The sequence below is a fragment of the Bufo bufo genome, chromosome 1, assembly GCF_905171765.1.
Source record: "Bufo bufo chromosome 1, aBufBuf1.1, whole genome shotgun sequence".
Taxonomy (NCBI): Eukaryota; Metazoa; Chordata; class Amphibia; order Anura; family Bufonidae; genus Bufo; species Bufo bufo.
The window spans coordinates 417642631-417662976 of NC_053389.1; the positions used below are offsets into that span (position 1 = coordinate 417642631).

A 20346-nucleotide genomic window follows, 5' to 3' on the forward strand; every position below is an offset into this window, starting at 1 on the left:
CACAGGTTAAAAGATATAAGCCTGGAGGAACACTTTAAACTCCACACTCACCTATATCACTTAGGTACCAGCTACCTGGGGTCTGATGTCAACTATGAAGATTTACCTTTGATTTCCTAACATGTGTTTCAGCAACTTGTATTCATCCCACCATCCCCTTAATTCTGGAGCATTTATTCTTATGACTATGATGTGTCATTCCTCTATTATTCCTGCTAGACGTTATGAACGAATTGCCAGCCGTCTGCAATGAAAGTCCAGCTTGGTGTTACCCATTGGGGGTGTTTCCCTGCACAGTTGGGCACTGGCAGCACATGATTGGATAGTATCAGACTGTGTAGGGACACGCTCCCAAATGGTAACACCTAGCTGGACCTTCTTTGCAGACCGCTGGAAATTTATAAATTCTAGCAGGAATTATTGAGTAATGCCACAGAGTGATTTTCCACAATTACTACAAGGGGGATTCAAGTAGTTCCTACATGTCGAGAGGTGCCAAGATATCGAATGGTCACAGGATATCAACAGACCTGATGGCACTATTGGTACCTATGACCCCTCTTTGAACAACTGGCTTTTTCCATGCAGTTTCCTTATTTTATCAAATATAAAAATACATTTAAAAGAAAGTAACAAATGCATTGCAATACCGGATGTCTCTCCAATTTGTCATCCAGAAAAAACGGATCCGGTATTTATCTTTTTCACATTTTTAAAAAGGTCTGCGCATGCGCAGACCGCAAAACTGGATCTGTTTTATCAGACCGCATGCTGCGGTATTTTCTCAGTCCAAAAACCGTACATTGACTGAACTGATGCATACTGAACAGAATGCTCTCTATTCAGAATGCATTAGGATACAACTGATCAGTTCTTTTCCGGTATTGAGCCCCTAGAACGGAACTCTATGCCGGAAAAGAAAAACGCTAGTGTGAAAGTGCCCTAAGAAATGTGTGCACCTCTTGCACAGATTTCCTTGGAAATTTTGAACTGCAACTGTACCAAGATTGCAAATCCAACTGCAGCCCAAACAGCTATCCAGCCACATGTGGCCACAGCCTAAAGATACTACTAGTATTCATAATAGCTTATGGGAGTCCCAGACTACAGCAAGGGCCCAAACCTCAGAACTTCCATTAACCAGATCTGAGGAATAAAAGAGCCACACTTTGTAGAAACTGAACAGTTTTTTTTTTATTGATAAAGTTACTCCTGCATTTTCTCTAAGGTTTCTTCCTTGTATTTGCCCTTCTCTTTGCCAACTTGGCGAGACTTCGCCTTGCGTTCCAAGATCTTCTTGCGATCTTTGTCGAGCTTTAGTCTGGTGATCACCACCTAAGAGAAAAAGAGGAGAACAGTTAGTGAAACGTGTCAAACTGTTGACGTGATAAACTCATGGGGAAGTACAATGATGCCTTTGAGACAACCACCCAAAACTGCATTGGAAAGGAGGTGGCGAGTATGCATAAAATATGCTCAGAGGAAATCTGGTTAGGGTAAGAGGTTTCAGTCAATTTACTAAATCCGACAACTGCAGAGAATTATTTTCTTAAAACTGCATTGTGACTTATTCCTACTAAAAATGATTATGTAAACTGACAGCTGAGTGTCTCTGAACAGTGTCAGTCTCCAATCAGTGCTGATGAGTGGTAGACTGTGCTGAGCTATGAACAGCTGTCAATTTACCATTTACATTTCTAGGAGGAATAAGAGTAACAATGCAGTTATGAGAAAAGATGCTTCAGTTATTTCATAGGGAATGCTATTACTTAGGGTCCATTCACACATCCGTAAGTGTTTTGAAGATCCGCAAAACACGGACACTGGCAATGTGCATTCTGCAATTTGCAGACCGCACATCGCCAGCACTATAATAGAAAATGCCAAATCTTGTCCGCAATTGCGGACAAGAATAGGACATGTTCTTTGTTTGCGGAAACGGAAGCACGGATGCAGAAGTGCAGATCCGCAAATGCGGATAGCACATTCCGGCCCCATTGAAAATGAATGGGTCTGCACCCGTACCGCAAAATTGCGGAATGGATGCGGACCCATTTTGTGGACGTGTGAATGGACCCTAACACAGACATGTCAGCTTTACATTAGAAAAATCAGAAGCAAGTTTGGCCGTCATGTCCGTTTTGCTGACACCGATTGGCATGCCTACTCCTGTGTTGCAGGAGATTTCTGCAAAAGTGGAATTAGGAATTGCTAAATGGTCCAATTTCACACGGTGGACAGCGGTACTCCCAGATATGGCTCACATCTGTATATTACTCTTCAGATTTTTTTCACCATTATAGAAAAACATTTCGGGCAACACAGTCCTGGCACTGAATACATCTGGGTTCAAGAAAAGGTCCAATAGATTAGGAAAAGGTCTCCTCTGCATCCGACTACAAAGCCGTTCATATTTCCTACACTATTGGACTTATTCTTCAATCCAGCAGCATTTAGTCCCTGATGAACAGTTGTTCGAAATGTCAAATAAAATACTATGATTAATACGCAGATGAATTCCTTGTGTGCCGACTTTTTGGGGAAAAGCTGAACGTACATATATATTGGTAGTCACTTGAATCAACTGCTTGTAAATGGATGACAGGCACGTCAAGACCTGTGTAATTACTTCTATTACTGGTGGATTAATTGCCGATTTATCAACTCCATTCTGGTCCCACGTTGTACAACGTGGACTGCAATATGGCTCTCTGAACTCAGCATGAACCCGAAACCGCAGACTATGCAGGCCTATGAGATCCTCAGCGAGAACCAGACTTCTTGTCCGTACTGACATGCTGCAGGGTTTGGACAGTTCGGGGACAGAACCAAATAGCTCCATAAATTTGACACTAAAAACTGCCAGATGTTGCCCTACTTCAAACACCAGGAAGCTGGGCATCAATCAAAGTTGGTGATCAAGAACGCCTCCTAACTAGGGATGAGCGAATTGACTTAACATTCGAAGTCAATTCACATAATACTTTGAATACTGTATGGAGCAAGAGCACCACACAGTATTAGAATGTATTGGCTCAGTTGAGCCGAATTTATTACTTCGGTAAAGTCTTGCGAGACTTCGGATAATAACTTCATGTATGTATGTCTCGGAGGGCATACGGTCGTGTGCAAGAGGCCTAAGAAGAGAGACAGGAGGAGGATGGGCGGGCGCACTGCGCCACCAATGATAGTAGAGGACCTTTTCATGGGTTCAAACATTGTAAACTATCAGGATATGTAGAGCAGCGCCCAGGGATCTCACTGAACTTATTATTCTGGGGCGCTCCATTCGCCCGCTGTGGCCCCCGGTATATTCTCCGGCTGTGTATGCCAATTGCTAGCATCGGAGCAATGGGGGACGCCCAATGGGAGTTCCTTCTCCCTGGCTGTAGCGCTGTCCAATCAAAGGGCAGAGTGTCACAGCCAGAGAGAGAGGAGAAAAAAAATAAAAAATTACCTTCTCTCTGGCTGTGACGCTCTGCGCTTTGATTGGACAGAGCTACAGCCAGGGAGAAGGAACGCTTCAGGTCAAGATAATCGCACCCCCTTCCCTGTGTGACAGCGTTTATGCATGACAGTTCGGCTGGCTTTGCCAAACTGCCGGCTGTCAGACACAGGGAAGGGGCGTGGTTACCGTCACTTGAAGTGAGGAGGCCGCTGCCTCCGTGACTTCAAGCCTGACTAGAGAATCGCGCCGGGCAGCGGATAAAAGAACGTTTTCTCAGCTTTTACCACATCTGACTGCTGCATGAAAATTATCATTAGAAATGCTGCTGGCTACTCAGCAACTGCTGGTGGCTTGGGATTGTTTTTGGAGGTGACAGGTTCCCATTAAGTAGAAATCACCCCCTTTCCCAATTTTACATATAAAATATAAATCGCAATACTAACCAACTAGTACTAAGTCTACAGAATGTAACCTATGGAGACATTACACTACTACTCAATGACAACTTTCAGCCAAGCCATCTACCCTCAGATGTAAAAAAAAGAAAGCCAACACTGTGAAGACAGACATCAGTCCCAAATATTGTGGGCAACTGCAGTCCCTTACATAGCTGGACCCTTACAGACCTCAGCACACTCCAATATTACATGTGCAGAGGTGCCAGGGTTTATATGTGCAGGCGGCCTGTACCAGAGATATAGTCATTCATACACTAAACTTATGACTGAGGACTCGTGGGTGAATCAAAGAACTGATGCTGCCACACTGAACCATCATGGTTCTATAGCATCCTGCCCAGAAATGCAGGCTTGATAAAAGTGCCCCCAAATGTCTCACAAAAGCAGAGTCAGATACACTATACTGGATTATCCAGGCTCCCAGCCCAACAACCAGTGCTGTGCACTTCTTATATCAGTGGCAGTGACCAAAGGCGGTTTACCTCCCCAGCTGAGCAATCTGCTGTAATGCTCGCCACCAGTGCAGGGAAAGCCATGCAGAGAAACAGGAACGAGAAGGAGCTCATACCGGTGTGTGACCTCTGCATGTAACAAGTGCACATGATGTGTCTCAGCCTAAAAGCGGGACTCTTTACAACTCAAACCAACTAACGCTTACTTCACAAAACAGATTGTGTAGACAGAGCAGCCGGCTCTGACAAAACACTGAACCAAACAGCAGATAACTGGGCGACCCCTCAGTCAGTGAATGGCGGAGGGGCTAGGAGGCAGGGGATTGTCTATAAACACACACATGCTCTACTACATTACACCTTGGTTTCCCTTTAACTCTGCTCATGTGCCAGTCAGTCAAGGCCAGCACTAGGCACAAGGTAAAACTTTATTAACTAGCTGTACTTGTACTGGGAACAGCAGATACATGCAGCTAGTACTATCCTTATATGCAGGTTCCTTCCATCAGCAGCCACCATTCCCTTACATTGGAGACAGAACCTAGCACATGCACAGTCCATCCCTGTGTTCCCAGGTCACATGAATTATTCGGACATCAGTGCTTCTAGTTTAATAATGCGGATTACTAGCTGCATGCATGTGCTGTTCCCAGTACAAGTACAGCTAGTAACTGGAGTGCAGTGAAACATTAAACCCTATATATTCCCGGAATTAGCAAATAAGCTTTTAAAGATCTTGACAACCACCATAAGGTTCCTATACGCACCTTGCTGGGGTGAATGCCAACATGAACAGTGGTGCCGTTGGCCTTCTCGCGCTGCACGCGTTCAATGTAGATCACGTATTTCTTTCTGTACACCTGGACAACTTTACCAATTTGCTGGCCTTTGTAGTGCCCACGAACCACCTAGGAAAAGAGAAAAGTGTTAAGAGAGAAGCGGACCTATAGAACAAGCACAGGACATGGATGTGGCTGCTTGTGCCATCTGTTCATGAGGTGTGAAATCACAGGACACACACCGCTCCACTTCAGGTGAATCAATCTACCTCCCCATAACAAGCCCTTCGCACACAGGTACTGAAGGGAACGTCTCAGGGGAGGCGATAGGCACGGCTTTACATGCTTAAAACATCCTAAAATATTATTTTGACATGCAGAAAGACTCCAGTTAATAAAGTCAGATAATATACCTAAGAGTGCAGCACCATAGCATGGGCTAATGATTCACACAGTTCAGAGCAGCCGAGTTACATGGTTGACCACCCTGTGGAATCAATGCTGTTTAAAGGTGTTATCCAGGAAAACCCATTTATGACATCCCCAGTATCCGTTCTGCAGTGGTGCAACACCAGGGACTCCTGCCAATTAGCTGATAGAAGAAACCGCAGCCTCTTCCTAGGCCAGTGACATCGCTGTATATCAGTCACATGGCCACGTCCTATTCAAGTCAATGGGGCTGAGCTGCAATACCAAGCACTGCCACTATAGGACGTACGGCACTGTACGGCTCACCAGAGCTTCAGGGAGTGCAGCAGCTCCATGAAACAGCTGATTGGCAGGGATGCTGGAACTTGGACCCCCGCTGATGTGATAATGATGATCTATCCTGAGGGTAAGTCAGTCTTTCCCAGGATAACCCCTTTAATACGCTTCCTTTGCAGATCTGCGGGGGAACTATAAGGGTTACCCAGATGGAACAGCCACTTTAAAAGAAGTTCCCAACATGTTTTGATTCAATTTTGAAGCTCTGTTTGCAGACAGTGAATGGAAACACTTAACATTGAAATGTTAAAAGGCACACCTAAAGGGTGTGATCATGCCGTGTACACAGCCTCTGCTGCTGGCAATAGCATTAGTGATCACTGCATGTAAGTGCAGATAAAATAGCAGGGATGAGCCACTCGTGATGCTAGGGAGGCTTGTCCCAGTCACTGCCTGCTCTGATCCAACTCCCCCACCCAGATGTTTTAAACCACGTGATGGGGAGATGCAGTGGCAGCTGTGCGGGAATCCGGAGCGACATGGGTGCCGGGTAAGTATGATCTATGAGGTGCCCGGGCATTCATTTCTACAGGAAAACTCTGGAGTATTCACTTGAACGGACAGAGGTGTCCCATAGAAGTGAATGGGGCCGCCATACTTGTAACTTCACCTGCTCCCCACTGTAATAGCTGCGGCGAGCAGGTAGAGCAGAGAAGGCAGTGCTTGTCTGAGCTTTTCCACAAACAGCTGATCGGCGGGGGTGCTGGGAGTCAGACCGCGGGGGTCTAATATTGATGACCTATCCTGAGGATGGGTCATCTATAGTAGAAAGCAGACAATCCCTCTAAGGCATAGATCAGTGTTTCCGTTAAGCATTTTATCAGTGACTTCCATCTGTGATTGTGAGCAAAAACACAGAACAGGTACATGTCTTTCCTTTCTACCTGGTTTTGGTTCACAATGAAAATCACTGCTAAACATTGCCACGTTAACTAGGCCTAAGGGCTCTTTCACATGAGCGGATGCCATGCGTGTAATCTGCTGCGCGAAAGAGCGCCAAGGCCCGTTCCGGACAGCAGAGACACGGAGCATTAACATGACTGATCATGCTCTTTGCCTCTCTAATCTTTTTACTACAAAATCACAGTGAGATAAAGTGGTCACCGTGATTTTTTTTTAGTAAAAAGATCAGAGAGGTACGGAGCATTATCAATCATGTTACTGCTCCGTGTCTCTGCTGTCCGGAGCACGGCTTGGCGGTCTTTCGCGCAGCGGATAACACGCATGGCATCCGCTCCTGTGAAAGAGCCCTTAGCCTCTGTTCACACCTGCATTACTTTTCCCATCAGGCTTCAGCTACTTTTCGATGACCAGAATACCGTAGCATGCTGCAGCATTAGGCTCTGTTCACATCTCCGCTGAAAGCTCAGTAGGAAATCTCATACTTTACAGGACAAAATGACAGACCCCATGAAGGAAACCCGCCAGACCCATTACAAATCAGTGGGGTCCAGGGGCTGGTGTCAGTCACAGAATCCAGTGCTCTGGGATTTTAGTTTTTCTGCTCCTACCACAGAACACGGGAAAAACGAACAGACGCATTTAGAACGCCTTATATCCTGCAAACCATCCGAAAACTGACTGACATTAACAGATCATCATGCCATCATACTGCCATGCACCTTCAGCGCTGATGGTCTGTTACAATGTACAAGGCTGTATGCGCACGATGACCTGAAGATTTTTGGTGTGGAAATTGACCCGTGGTGCAGATTCCGAGATACGGGGCAAATCCACAAGTGGATACTAGTCTGCGGAGACGACACTGCAGTGTGCATGAAGACCTGTGGTCCTGCTTGTTAGCACTGTGAGGGGTATGGTCAGGGACAGACATGATATCAGTATGAACTGAGCAGTAAGTCCTCTGACGGCTTCCATTCAATGACAGCAAACAGGGCTTGAAGTACAGTTCTATAGGAAAGATGCAGAACATTTCACAGCCCAGCAGGATCCCCCCCTTACCTGGACTTCATCGTCCTTGCGGATGGGCATGGAGCGGGCGTTGTACTTCTGCCTCAGCTCCTTAGACAGCGGAGAGGACATGATCTTCCTGCGCACATGAGAGGGGGCATTGAAGTGCCTTTTACGGTTCTTGCTGCGGTCTGAGGTAACAAACCGACTGAACTTCATGGTGACTGCAGAAACAAACAGGACATTCATTATGCAGTGTGGATATAGGCTATGTGCAGGGCTCACACAGCGGCCATGTTTATTACCCCGCACCGTGCCACAGGGAAGAGCACAAACCATCAGCCGGGCAGGAGGAGGGGGGTTACACTATCATTACTGAACAATGTCACACACCGGCGGGCTACTCCATCCAACCAAACTCCCCTATAACGCACAAGACACCATAAATGGCGTCCATCCGCACGCCGGAGACGTCTCCGCTACATACTGAGACTGTAACGGGAAGAAAAGACGCGCTCCGGCACAGGATTGCGTAGGATTAGACTTCACATCGTTCTCCGAGCTCCTTACCCAGCTGCACAGTCCTCTATGGCCGCCGGAAAAGAGAAATAGCACCTACTTCCGCTCCCATTAGTCAACTGTAGAAATCTCGCGAGAAACATCCGCGGATGGGAGTCTAGCGGCCGGTATAGAGAGACCTCTAGCGGCACCAGGAACAGGTGCAAGTGACTGGTCTGATTTGGTTGGCGCTGCGCAGTGAGAGAGTCTTCATCCTTATCTGCAGCTCTGTATATACAGACACAATTAGGGTTACAACTCAGGCCAATAGCATTGGCTAGGATTTCATTATTTTCATGAAATACATTCTTAACCATTATTATTTTTAAATCAGTGTGTTCCAGAAGTGATGTCAAGATTAATAATTATACTAATAATAATAATAATAATAATTTAAAAAAAGTATGTGTTGTAAAAAAAAAAAAAGTATGTGTTGAAAAAATAAAAGCAACCCTTACTTACCTATCCAGGTAACTTAATCACTTACTCTTTTCCAGCGGCACAGCATCGGACCTGTAGTGACTGGTTGCTCACATGTCTACTGCAGCCAATCAATCAGTGATGACTAGTGATGAGCGGCAGGGGCAATATTCGAATTCGCAATATTTCTAGAATATTTTGTAGAATATTGGTCATATATTCGCAAATTCAAGATTACATTTTTAAATGCGAAAATCGGCAATATACTATTTGCATAATGCGCACAAAATATCGGCGTGGGGTAGGCAACTTTTCTATTGGTTGCTAGGGATGTTGCTAAGCTGTGACAAAGCCTTCTCATTGGCTCACAAGCTAGAAGGGAGGGATGATCACCTGATGTGTACTGTGTTAAAAAAATTTGCTTTCCGAATATTCGCACTCAACACTAGTGATGACCACTGAAGAGGCCATTGATTGTCTGTAGTGCCTATATGCAAACTAACAGTATTGGCACACCTACGCATTACACCTACAGCAGTATTTGTGATGCCCCATTAATTTGGAGTTGGCCTTCGCTTTGCAGCAGAAACACCTTCCACTCTTCTGGGAAGGCTTTCTACAAGATTCTGGAGTGTGTCTGTGGGAATTTTTGCCCATTCATCCAGAAGAGCAGGCAGCATGATGGCTCAGTGGTTGGCACTAGTGCCTTGCAGCGCTGGGGTCCTAGGTTTGAGTCTGACCAAGGACAACATCTGCATGGAGTTTGTATGTTCTTCCTGTGTTTGTGGGGGCCCCCCCCCCCCCCTAACTTCAAAGACATAGATGAACAATCAAGAACCAAAACGTAACATCCAGGACTTTATTACTCCAAGTTAAAATCAACACAAACCAACAATCTTCATGGCGGTTTCAAAATATAAACAGTACCATGATGCAAGCGAAAAACTGCATCAATTGACTCGTATATGGCCCGAACCAGGTGCTTACTCATAACCTATATACTGTGCGGTCTGTAGACCAAAAAATCCCTTTAGGGGTCTCTAACTAGTCATAAAATATACCTTTATTTAATCCATTTTAAAATCTAAACACAATAAAGAAAATCTAAATGTTAAAATTCTCAGAGTGCAGTAAGATATCAGATTTGTTACACTCTCATCTGCTGGTAGTTGCTATTGACAACTCATGGAACTTGTCCCATTCAGCATTTATTTTTGTATACATGTGTACCAATCATGGTGCATTAACTATGAGCGTGCTGGGAGGGAACTGTAGTGTGTATGATTTGTACCACTTTCCAACGGCGGGGAACAGTTATACTGTTTCTAGAGTTAAACCAATATATAGTGTTGGTAGAATGTGGATTTATAATTTTTATTTGCAGTGAATTTTATATACCAGTCAGACCAACTGATTGTGCATAACTGCTAAGGGTACTTTCACACTTGCGGCAGAGAGATCCGGCAAGCAGTTCCGTCGCCGGAACTGCCTGCCGGATCAGGCAAAACGTATGCCAACTGATGATCAGGATCCTTATCAGTCTTAAAAATGCCTGATCAGTCAAAAAAATGCATTAAAATGCCGGATCCGTCTTTCTGGTGTCATCCGGCAAAACGGATCCGGCATTTACTTTTTTCAGTCTGCGCATGCGCAGACCGGAAGGACGGATCCGGCATTCCGGTATTCTGAATGCCGGATCCGGCACTAATACATTCCTATGGGAAAAAATGCCGGATCCGGCATTCAGGCAAGTCTTCAGTTTTTTCACCGGAGATAAAACCGTAGCATGCTACGGTTTTCTCTTTTGCCTGATCAGTCAAAACGACTGAACTGAAGACATCCTGATGCATCCTGAACGGATTACAGTCGTGGCCAAAAGTTTTGAGAATGACACAAATATTAGTTTTCACAAAGTTTGCTGCTAAACTGCTTTTAGATCTTTGTTTCAGTTGTTTCTGTGATGTAGTGAAATATAATTACACGCACTTCATACATTTCAAAGGCTTTTATCGACAATTACATGACATTTATGCAAAGAGTCAGTATTTGCAGTGTTGGCCCTTCTTTTTCAGGACCTCTGCAATTCGACTGGGCATGCCCTCAATCAACTTCTGGGCCAATTCCTGACTGATAACAACCCATTCTTTCATAATCACTTCTTGGAGTTTGTCAGAATTAGTGGGTTTTTGTTTGTCCACCCGCCTCTTGAGGATTGACCACAAGTTCTCAATGGGATTAAGATCTGGGGAGTTTCCAGGCCATGGACCCAAAATGTCAACGTTTTGGTCCCCGAGCCACTTAGTTATCACTTTTGCCTTATGGCACGGTGCTCCATCGTGCTGGAAAATGCATTGTTCTTCACCAAACTGTTGTTGGATTGTTGGAAGAAGTTGCTGTTGGAGGGTGTTTTGGTACCATTCTTTATTCATGGCTGTGTTTTTGGGCAAAATTGTGAGTGAGCCCACTCCCTTGGATGAGAAGCAACCCCACACATGAATGGTCTCAGGATGCTTTACTGTTGGCATGACACAGGACTGATGGTAGCGCTCACCTTTTCTTCTCCAGACAAGCCTTTTTCCAGATGCCCCAAACAATCGGAAAGAGGCTTCATCGGAGAATATGACTTTGCCCCAGTCCTCAGCAGTCCATTCACCATACTTTCTGCAGAAGATCAATCTGTCCCTGATGTTTTTTTTGGAGAGAAGTGGCTTCTTTGCTGGCCTTCTTGACCCCAGGCCATCTTCCAAAAGTCTTCGCCTCACTGTGCGTGCAGATGCACTCACACCTACCTGCTGCCATTCCTGAGCACTGGTGGCACTCCGATCCCGCAGCTGAATCCTCTTTAGGAGACTATCCTGGCGCTTGCTGGACTTTCTTGGACGTCCTGAAGCCTTCTTAACAAGAATTGAACCTCTTTCCTTGAAGTTCTTGATGATCCTATAAATTGTTGATTGAGGTGCAATCTTAGTAGCCACAATATCCTTGCCTGTGAAGCCATTTTTATGCAACGCAATGATGGCTGCACGCGTTTCTTTGCAGGTCACCATGGTTAACAATGGAAGAACAATGATTTCAAGCATCACCCTCCTTTTAACATGTCAAGTCTGCCATTTTAACCCAATCAGCCTGACATAATGATCTCCAGCCTTGTGCTCGTCAACATTCTCACCTGAGTTAACAAGACGATTACTGAAATGATCTCAGCAGGTCCTTTAAAGAGGACCTTTCATCAGCATCAAGTATGTAAACTGAATATACAGTAGGTGTTTGTGATATTGTGCTTTTAGCACGACAGCGTCGCGCTGATACTCGGCGACATGGTGCCGAGATCTCGCACTCACTGGAATAGTGACAGCACATCCCAGCAAGCGCGTCATAGAAGCGACGGGAGATCCGACTTGGATTCCCGCCAATTCTACACGTGTGCGGCGTTTGTTATGAATCCTGAGGGGGAAGTCCCCGCCGGATTTTAAATAAAAATCCGGCATGGGTCCCCACCTCAGGAGCATACCGGGCCCTTAGGTCTGTTATGGGTTGTAAGGAGAGCCCCCCCTACGCCGAAAAAAACGGCGTAGGGGGTCCCCCTACAATCCATACCAGACCCGTATCCAAAGCACGCTACCCGGCCAGCCAGGAAGGGAGTGGGGACGAGCGAGCGCCCCCCCCCCTCCTGAGCCGTACCAGGCTGCATGCCCTCAACATGGGGGGGTTGGGTGCTCTGGGGCAGGGGGCGCACTGCGGCCCCCCCACCTCAGAGCACCCTGTCCCCATGTTGATGAGGACAGGGCCCCTTCCCGACAACCCTGGCCGTTGGTTGTCGGGGTATGCGGGCGGGAGGCTTATCGGAATCTGGGAGCCCCCTTTAATAAGGGGGCCCCCAGATACCGGCCCCCCACCCTAAGTGAATGAGTATAGGGTACATCGTACCCCTACCCATTCACCTGCAAGAAAAGTGGTAAAAACACAAATAAACCACACAGTGTATTAAAATATTTTATTTTTCTGCTCCGGAGGCCGCCCCCTGTCTTCTTTATTAGCTCTTTTACCAGGGGGGGCTCTTCTTCTTCCGCTATCCCGACGGGTCTTCTCCGCTATCCGGGGGGTCTTCTCAACTCTCCGGGGTTCTCCTTCTGTCTTCGCCGCTCTCCGTTGTTGACTCGGCGCACCCCGGTTCTTCGTCTCGCGAGATCTCGGATTTTAAATAAAAATTTAGCGAGACGAAGAACCGGGGTGCGCCGAGTCAACAACGGAGAGCGGCGAAGACAGAAGGAGAACCCCGGTTCTTCGTCTCGCTAAATTTTTATTTAAAATCCGAGATCTCGCGAGACGAAGAACCGGGGTGCGCCGAGTCAACAACGGAGAGCGGCGAAGACAGAAGGAGAACCCCGGAGAGTTGAGAAGACCCCCCGGATAGCGGAGAAGACCCGTCGGGATAGCGGAAGAAGAAGAGCCCCCCCTGGTAAAAGAGCTAATAAAGAAGACAGGGGGCGGCCTCCGGAGCAGAAAAATAAAATATTTTAATACACTGTGTGGTTTATATGTGTTTTTACCACTTTTCTTGCAGGTGAATGGGTAGGGGTACGATGTACCCCATACTCATTCACTTAGGGTGGGGGGCCGGTATCTGGGGGCCCCCTTATTAAAGGGGGCTCCCAGATTCCGATAAGCCTCCCGCCCGCATACCCCGACAACCAACGGCCAGGGTTGTCGGGAAGGGGCCCTGTCCTCATCAACATGGGGACAGGGTGCTCTGAGGTGGGGGGGCCGCAGTGCGCCCCCTGCCCCAGAGCACCCAACCCCCCCATGTTGAGGGCATGCAGCCTGGTACGGCTCAGGAGGGGGGGGGGGGGGCGCTCGCTCGTCCCCACTCCCTTCCTGGCTGGCCGGGTAGCGTGCTTTGGATACGGGTCTGGTATGGATTGTAGGGGGACCCCCTACGCCGTTTTTTTCGGCGTAGGGGGGGCTCTCCTTACAACCCATAACAGACCTAAGGGCCCGGTATGCTCCTGAGGGGGGGACCCATGCCGGATTTTTATTTAAAATCCGGCGGGGACTTCCCCCTCAGAATTCATAACAAACGCCGCACACGTGTAGAATTGGCGGGAATCCAAGTCGGATCTCCCGTCGCTTCTATGACGGCTCTGTCTCCATCGCGGCAAGCCAGCTCGGCGCTGGCTCCCGCGATGGGGCTCGTATGTGCTCAATCTCGCCGAGAAAGAGAGCGAGATTGACACAAAATCGGGTTCACCTACTGTACATACATGGAGAGCGGCGCCCAGGGATCCCCCTGCACTTACTATTATCCCCGGGCGCCGCTCCGTTCTCCGGTTATAGGCTCCGGTAAAGTCATAGTTAGGCTCCACCCATTTGAGCCTGCCGGCGTCTTTTTCTCCTATGTTGTAGCGCTGGCCAATCGCAGCGCTCAGCTCATAACATGGCTAAGAGCTGAGCGCTGCGATTGGCCAGCGCTACAGCATAGGAGAAGGAGACCGCGGCAGGCTCAAATGGGTGGAGCCTAACTATGACTTTACCTGAGCCTATAACCGGAGAACGGAGCGGCGCCCGGGGATAATAGTAAGTGCAGGGGGATCCCTGGGCGCCGCTCTCCATGTATGTATATTCAGTTTACATACTTGATGATGATGAAAGGTCCTCTTTAACCGCTTGCCGCCACGCTAACGCCGAAAGGCGTCATCGCGGCGGCTCCCCCAGGCTACGCTAACGCCAATTGGCGTCATCTCGCGTGAGCCAAGATTTCCTTTGAACGCGCGCGCGCGCTCACAGGAACGGAAGGTAAGAGAGTTGATCTCCAGCCTGCCAGCGGCGATCGTTCGCTGGCAGGCTGGAGATGTGTTTTTTTTAACCCCTAACAGGTATATTAGACGCTGTTTTGATAACAGCGTCTAATATACCTGCTACCTGGTCCTCTGGTGGTCCCCTTTGTTTGGATCGACCACCAGAGGACACAGGTAGCTCAGTAAAGTAGCACCAAGCACCACTACACTACACTACACCCCCCCCCGTCACTTATTAACCCCTTATTAGCCCCTGATCACCCCATATAGACTCCCTGATCACCCCCCTGTCATTGATTACCCCCCTGTCATTGATCACACCCCTGTAAAGCTCCATTCAGACGTCCGCATGATTTTTACGGATCCACTGATAGATTGATCGGATCCGCAAAACGCACACGGACGTCTGAATGGAGCCTTACAGGGGCGTGATCAATGACTGTGGTGATCACCCCATATAGACTCCCTGATCACCCCCCTGTCATTGATTACCCCCCTGTCATTGATCACACCCCTGTAAAGCTCCATTCAGACGTCCGCATGATTTTTACGGATCCACTGATAGATGGATCGGATCCGCAAAACGCATACGGACGTCTGAATGGAGCCTTACAGGGGCGTGATCAATGACTGTGGTGATCACCCCATATAGACTCCCTCATCACCCCCCTGTCATTGATTACACCCCTGTAAAGCTCCATTCAGACGTCCGCATGATTTTTACGGATCCACTGATAGATGGATCGGATCCGCAAAACGCACACGGACGTCTGAATGGAGCCTTACAGGGGCGTGATCAATGACTGTGGTGATCACCCCATATAGACTCCCTCATCACCCCCCTGTCATTGATCACACCCCTGTAAAGCTCCATTCAGACGTCCGCATGATTTTTACGGATCCACTGATAGCTGGATCGGATCCGCAAAATGCACACGGACGTCTGAATGGAGCCTTACAGGGGCGTGATCAATGACTGTGGTGATCACCCCATATAGACTCCCTGATCACCCCCCTGTCATTGATTACCCCCCTGTCATTGATCACACCCCTGTAAAGCTCCATTCAGACGTCCGCATGATTTTTACGGATCCACTGATAGATGGATCGGATCCGCAAAATGCATACGGACGTCTGAATGGAGCCTTACAGGGGCGTGATCAATGACTGTGGTGATCACCCCATATAGACTCCCTCATCACCCCCCTGTCATTGATCACACCCCTGTAAAGCTCCATTCAGATGTCCGCATGATTTTTACGGATCCAATGATAGATGGATCGGATCCACAAAACGCACACGGACGTCTGAATGGAGCCTTACAGGGGCGTGATCAATGACTGTGGTGATCACCCCATATAGACTCCCTGAACACCCCCCTGTCATTGATTACCCCCCTGTCATTGATCACACCCCTGTAAAGCTCCATTCAGACGTCCGCATGATTTTTACGGATCCACTGATAGATGGATCGGATCTGCAAAACGCATACGGACGTCTGAATGGAGCCTTACAGGGGCATGATCAATGACTGTGGTGATCACCCCATATAGACTCCCTGATCACCCCCCTGTCATTGATTACCCCCCTGTCATTGATCACCCCCCCTGTCAGGCTGCATTCAGATGTCCGTATGATTTTTACGGATCCACGGATACATGGATCGGATCCGCAAAACACATACGGATATCTGAATGGAGCCTTACAGGGGCATGATCAATGACTGTGGTGATCACCCCATATAGACTCCCTGATCACCCCCCCTGTCATTGATCACCCCCCCTGTCATTGATCACCCCCCCTGTCATTGATCACCCCTCTGTAAGGCTCCATTCAGACATTTTTTTGGCCCAAGTTAGCGGAAATTATTATTTTTTTCTTACAAAGTCTCATATTCCACTAACTTGTGTCAAAAAATTAAATCTCACATGAACTCACCATACCCCTCACGGAATCCAAATGCGTAAAATTTTTTAGACATTTATATTCCAGACTTCTTCTCACACTTTAGGGACCCTAGAATGCCAGGGCAGTATAAATACCCCACATGTGACCCCATTTCGGAAAGAAGACACCCCCAGGTATTCCGTGAGGGGCATATTGAGTCCATGAAAGATTGAAATTTTTGTCCCAAGTTAGCGGAAAGGGAGACTTTGTGAGAAAAAAATAAAAAATATAAATTTCCGCTAACTTGTGCCAAAAAAAAAAAAATTCTATGAACTCGCCATGCCCCTCATTGAATACCTTGGGGTGTCTTCTTTCCAAAATGGGGTCACATGTGGGGTATTTATACTGCCCTGGCATTCTAGGGGCCCCAAAGCGTGAGAAGAAGTCTGGTATCCAAATGTCTAAAAATGCCCTCCTAAAAGGAATTTGGGCACCTTTGCGCATCTAGGCTGCAAAAAAAGTGTCACACATCTGGTATCGCCGTACTCAGGAGAAGTTGGGGAATGTGTTTTGGGGTGTCATTTTACATATACCCATGCTGGGTGAGAGAAATATCTTGGTCAAATGCCAACTTTGTATAAAAAAATGGGAAAAGTTGTTTTTTGCCAAGATATTTCTCTCACCCAGCATGGGTATATGTAAAAAGACACCCCAAAACACATTCCCCAACTTCTCCTGAATACGGAGATACCACATGTGTGACACTTTTTTGCAGCCTAGGTGGGCAAAGGGGCCCATATTCCAAAGAGCACCTTTAGGATTTCACAGGTCATTTACCTACTTACCACACATTAGGGCCCCTGGAAAATGCCAGGGCAGTATAACTACCCCACAAGTGACCCCATTTTGGAAAGAAGACACCCCAAGGTATTCCGTGAGGGGCATGGCGAGTTCCTAGAATTTTTTATTTTTTGTCACAAGTTAGTGGAAAATGATGATTTTTTTTTTTTTTTTTCTTACAAAGTCTCATATTCCACTAACTTGTGACAAAAAATAAAAACTTCCACGAACTCACTATGCCCATCAGCGAATACCTTGGGGTGTCTTCTTTCCAAAATGGGGTCACTTGTGGGGTAGCTATACTGCCCTGGCATTCTAGGGGCCCAAATGTGTGGTAAGGAGTTTGAAATCAAATTCTGTAAAAAATGACCAGTGAAATCCGAAAGGTGCTCTTTGGAATATGGGCCCCTTTGCCCACCTAGGCTGCAAAAAAGTGTCACACATCTGGTATCTCCGTATTCAGGAGAAGTTGGGGAATGTGTTTTGGGGTGTCATTTTACATATTCCCATGCTGGGTGAGAGAAATATCTTGGCAAAAGACAACTTTTACAATTTTTTTATACAAAGTTGTTTTTTGCCAAGATATTTCTCTCACCCAGCATGGGTATATGTAAAATGACACCCCAAAACACATTCCCCAACTTCTCCTGAATACGGAGATACCACATGTGTGACACTTTTTTGCAGCCTAGGTGGGCAAAGGGGCCCACATTCCAAAGAGCACCTTTCGGATTTCACCAGCCATTTTTTACAGAATTAGATTTCAAACTCCTTACCACACATTTGGGCCCCTAGAATGCCAGGGCAGTATAACTACCCCACAAGTGACCCCATTTTGGAAAGAAGACATCCCAAGGTATTCGCTGATGGGCATAGTGAGTTCATGGAAGCTTTTATTTTTTGTCAGAAGTTAGTGGAATATGAGACTTTGTAAGGAAAAAAAAAAAAAAAATCATCATTTTCCGCTAACTTGTGACAAAAAATAAAAAGTTCTATGAACTCACTATGCCCATCAGCGAATACCTTAGGGTGTCTACTTTCCGAAATGGGGTCATTTGTGGGGTGTTTGTACTGTCTGGGCATTGTAGAACCTCAGGAAACATGACAGGTGCTCAGAAAGTCAGAGCTGCTTCAAAAAGCGGAAATTCACATTTTTGTACCATAGTTTGTAAACGCTATAACTTTTACCCAAACCATTTTTTTTTTACCCAAACATTTTTTTTTATCAAAGACATGTAGAACAATAAATTTAGAGCAAAATTTATATATTGATCTCGTTTTTTTTGCAAAATTTTACAACTGAAAGTGAAAAATGTCATTTTTTTGCAAAAAAATCGTTAAATTTCGATTCATAACAAAAAAAGTAAAAATGTCAGCAGCAATGAAATACCACCAAATGAAAGCTCTATTAGTGAGAAGAAAAGGAGGTAAAATTCATTTGGGTGGTAAGTTGCATGACCGAGCAATAAACCGCTAAAGTTGTGGAGTGCCGATTTGTAAAAAAAGGCCTGGTCTTTAGGGGGGTATAAACCTGTGGTCCTTAAGTGGTTAATGACAGCAATGAAATGCAGTGGAAAGTTTTTTTGGGGATTAAGTTAATTTTCATGGCAAAGAAGGACTATGCAATTCATCTGATCACTCTTCATAACATTCTGGAATATATGAAAATTGCTATTATAAAAACTTAAGCAGCAACTTTTCCCATTTCCAATATTTATGTAATTCTCAAAACTTTTGGCCACGACTGTACTCTCCATTCAGAATGCATGGGGATATGCCTGAACTCTATGCCGGAAAAGAAAACCGCTAGTGTGAAAGTACCCTAACACATAGTAACCAAGTGCCTCAGCTTATCAGGGCACTCAATACATCTTATCATGCCTCAGTTTGGAGGTTGTTGCAACTTAGCTGACACTTCATTTGCTACAGTGTTGCTGGATATGATAATCACCACTGCCTTCTAATAGCTCTATCCTCTATCAGAGGTTGCTGCTCAACTTGGTATTGGGTTAACTAAATGCTTGTCCGCTGCCGTTCACATGTTCCTGACTAACTCTCAGCCGCTCCTAATGCTCCTAGGTATCCTCTCACTGAACGCTGTCTAAAACTTAGCGCTAGACTAATGCACCCCTCCCGACATGTTTCGCCACCCCTCCCGATATGTTTCGTTACTCATAACCTGATGCTAGTTGGGCTGGAGTAAGTTATAAGAAAAATACATGTGAAAACTCCTCACACAATTTGCATATTGCTGATTAACCCCTTAAGGACCCGCGCCATACATGTATGGCGCAGCTGGACGTGACTTGAGGACCATCACCGTATATGTACGGCGCAAGGTCCGCCGGGTGCTGGGGCACGATTGTGGGGGAATCGGGGCACCATGGCTGCTCTTACCGGCAGGCAGCCATGCCAGGTAAGGGCAGCATGGTGCTGCACCGCCCCCCTGCAGCTCCAAGCGCTGCAATTGGCCGGTCAATGAAGCTGTCACAAGCATCGGGGTGGGTCGGAGTGGGGTCAGCGGGAGGTGACTGGTGCTGAACTTGTCAGCACCTATCTCCTCCGAGGTGAGGCAGGGGACACCAGTGTTTGGCGTCCCCTGCCAGCGCTGCGATTGGCGGGAACAATGCTCCAGCCAATGGCAGCGCTATAGCTGCACAGGAAAGGGCAGAACTTCCCTGCATGCAACCATTCTAGCTGGTGACTGCATGCAGAGAGGTTCTGTGCTGCTTGTGGCTTCCTGGGACTTGAAGTGCACCACCACTGCGCTTTTAACCCTTTCCTGCTGAAAGAAGAAAAGACAAAAAAAAAGAATTAAGAAGAACATCTGGAACTGCAATGCCTATTGTGCCCACTCCAGAGTAGAAATGCCCATTATGCCCCCTCAAGAGTAGAAATGCCCATTGTGCCCCTTCTGTCTTAAAAAACAAAACACAGTAACTATTCACCTTGTTCCTGAAGCTCACAGTTCTCTCTCCCCTGCAGGCACAGATCGCGCAGCAGTGAGTGGGAGGAGCATAGGCAGACTCCCGG

General features: G+C 46.8%; 1 protein-coding gene across 1 annotated transcript; it reads right to left on the reverse strand.

Moving 5' to 3' along the window:
- Positions 1 to 1172: 1172 nt before the first annotated feature.
- RPL26L1 (ribosomal protein L26 like 1) lies at positions 1173 to 8446 on the reverse strand. The gene is made up of 4 exons (XM_040406332.1): positions 8384 to 8446; positions 7865 to 8037; positions 5126 to 5266; positions 1173 to 1335 (listed from the first exon to the last, which is right to left on the reverse strand). The coding sequence occupies exons 2-4, from the start codon at positions 8030 to 8032 to the stop codon at positions 1207 to 1209; spliced, it is 438 nt and encodes a 145-aa protein (XP_040262266.1). The 5' UTR covers positions 8033 to 8037; positions 8384 to 8446; the 3' UTR covers positions 1173 to 1206.
- Positions 8447 to 20346: the final 11900 nt, after the last annotated feature.

Excerpts from the sequence above, each read along its gene's own strand:
- RPL26L1 (XM_040406332.1), bottom strand. The coding sequence starts at position 8,032 with ATGAAGTTCAGTCGGTTTGTTACCTCAGACCGCAGCAAGAACCGTAAA. Across the intron at positions 5,267-7,864 it reads GCAAGGACGATGAAGTCCAG|GTGGTTCGTGGGCACTACAA; the intron begins GTAAGGGGGGGA and ends CTCTTTTCCTAG. Across the intron at positions 1,336-5,125 it reads TTGGCATTCACCCCAGCAAG|GTGGTGATCACCAGACTAAA; the intron begins GTGCGTATAGGA and ends TTTTTCTCTTAG.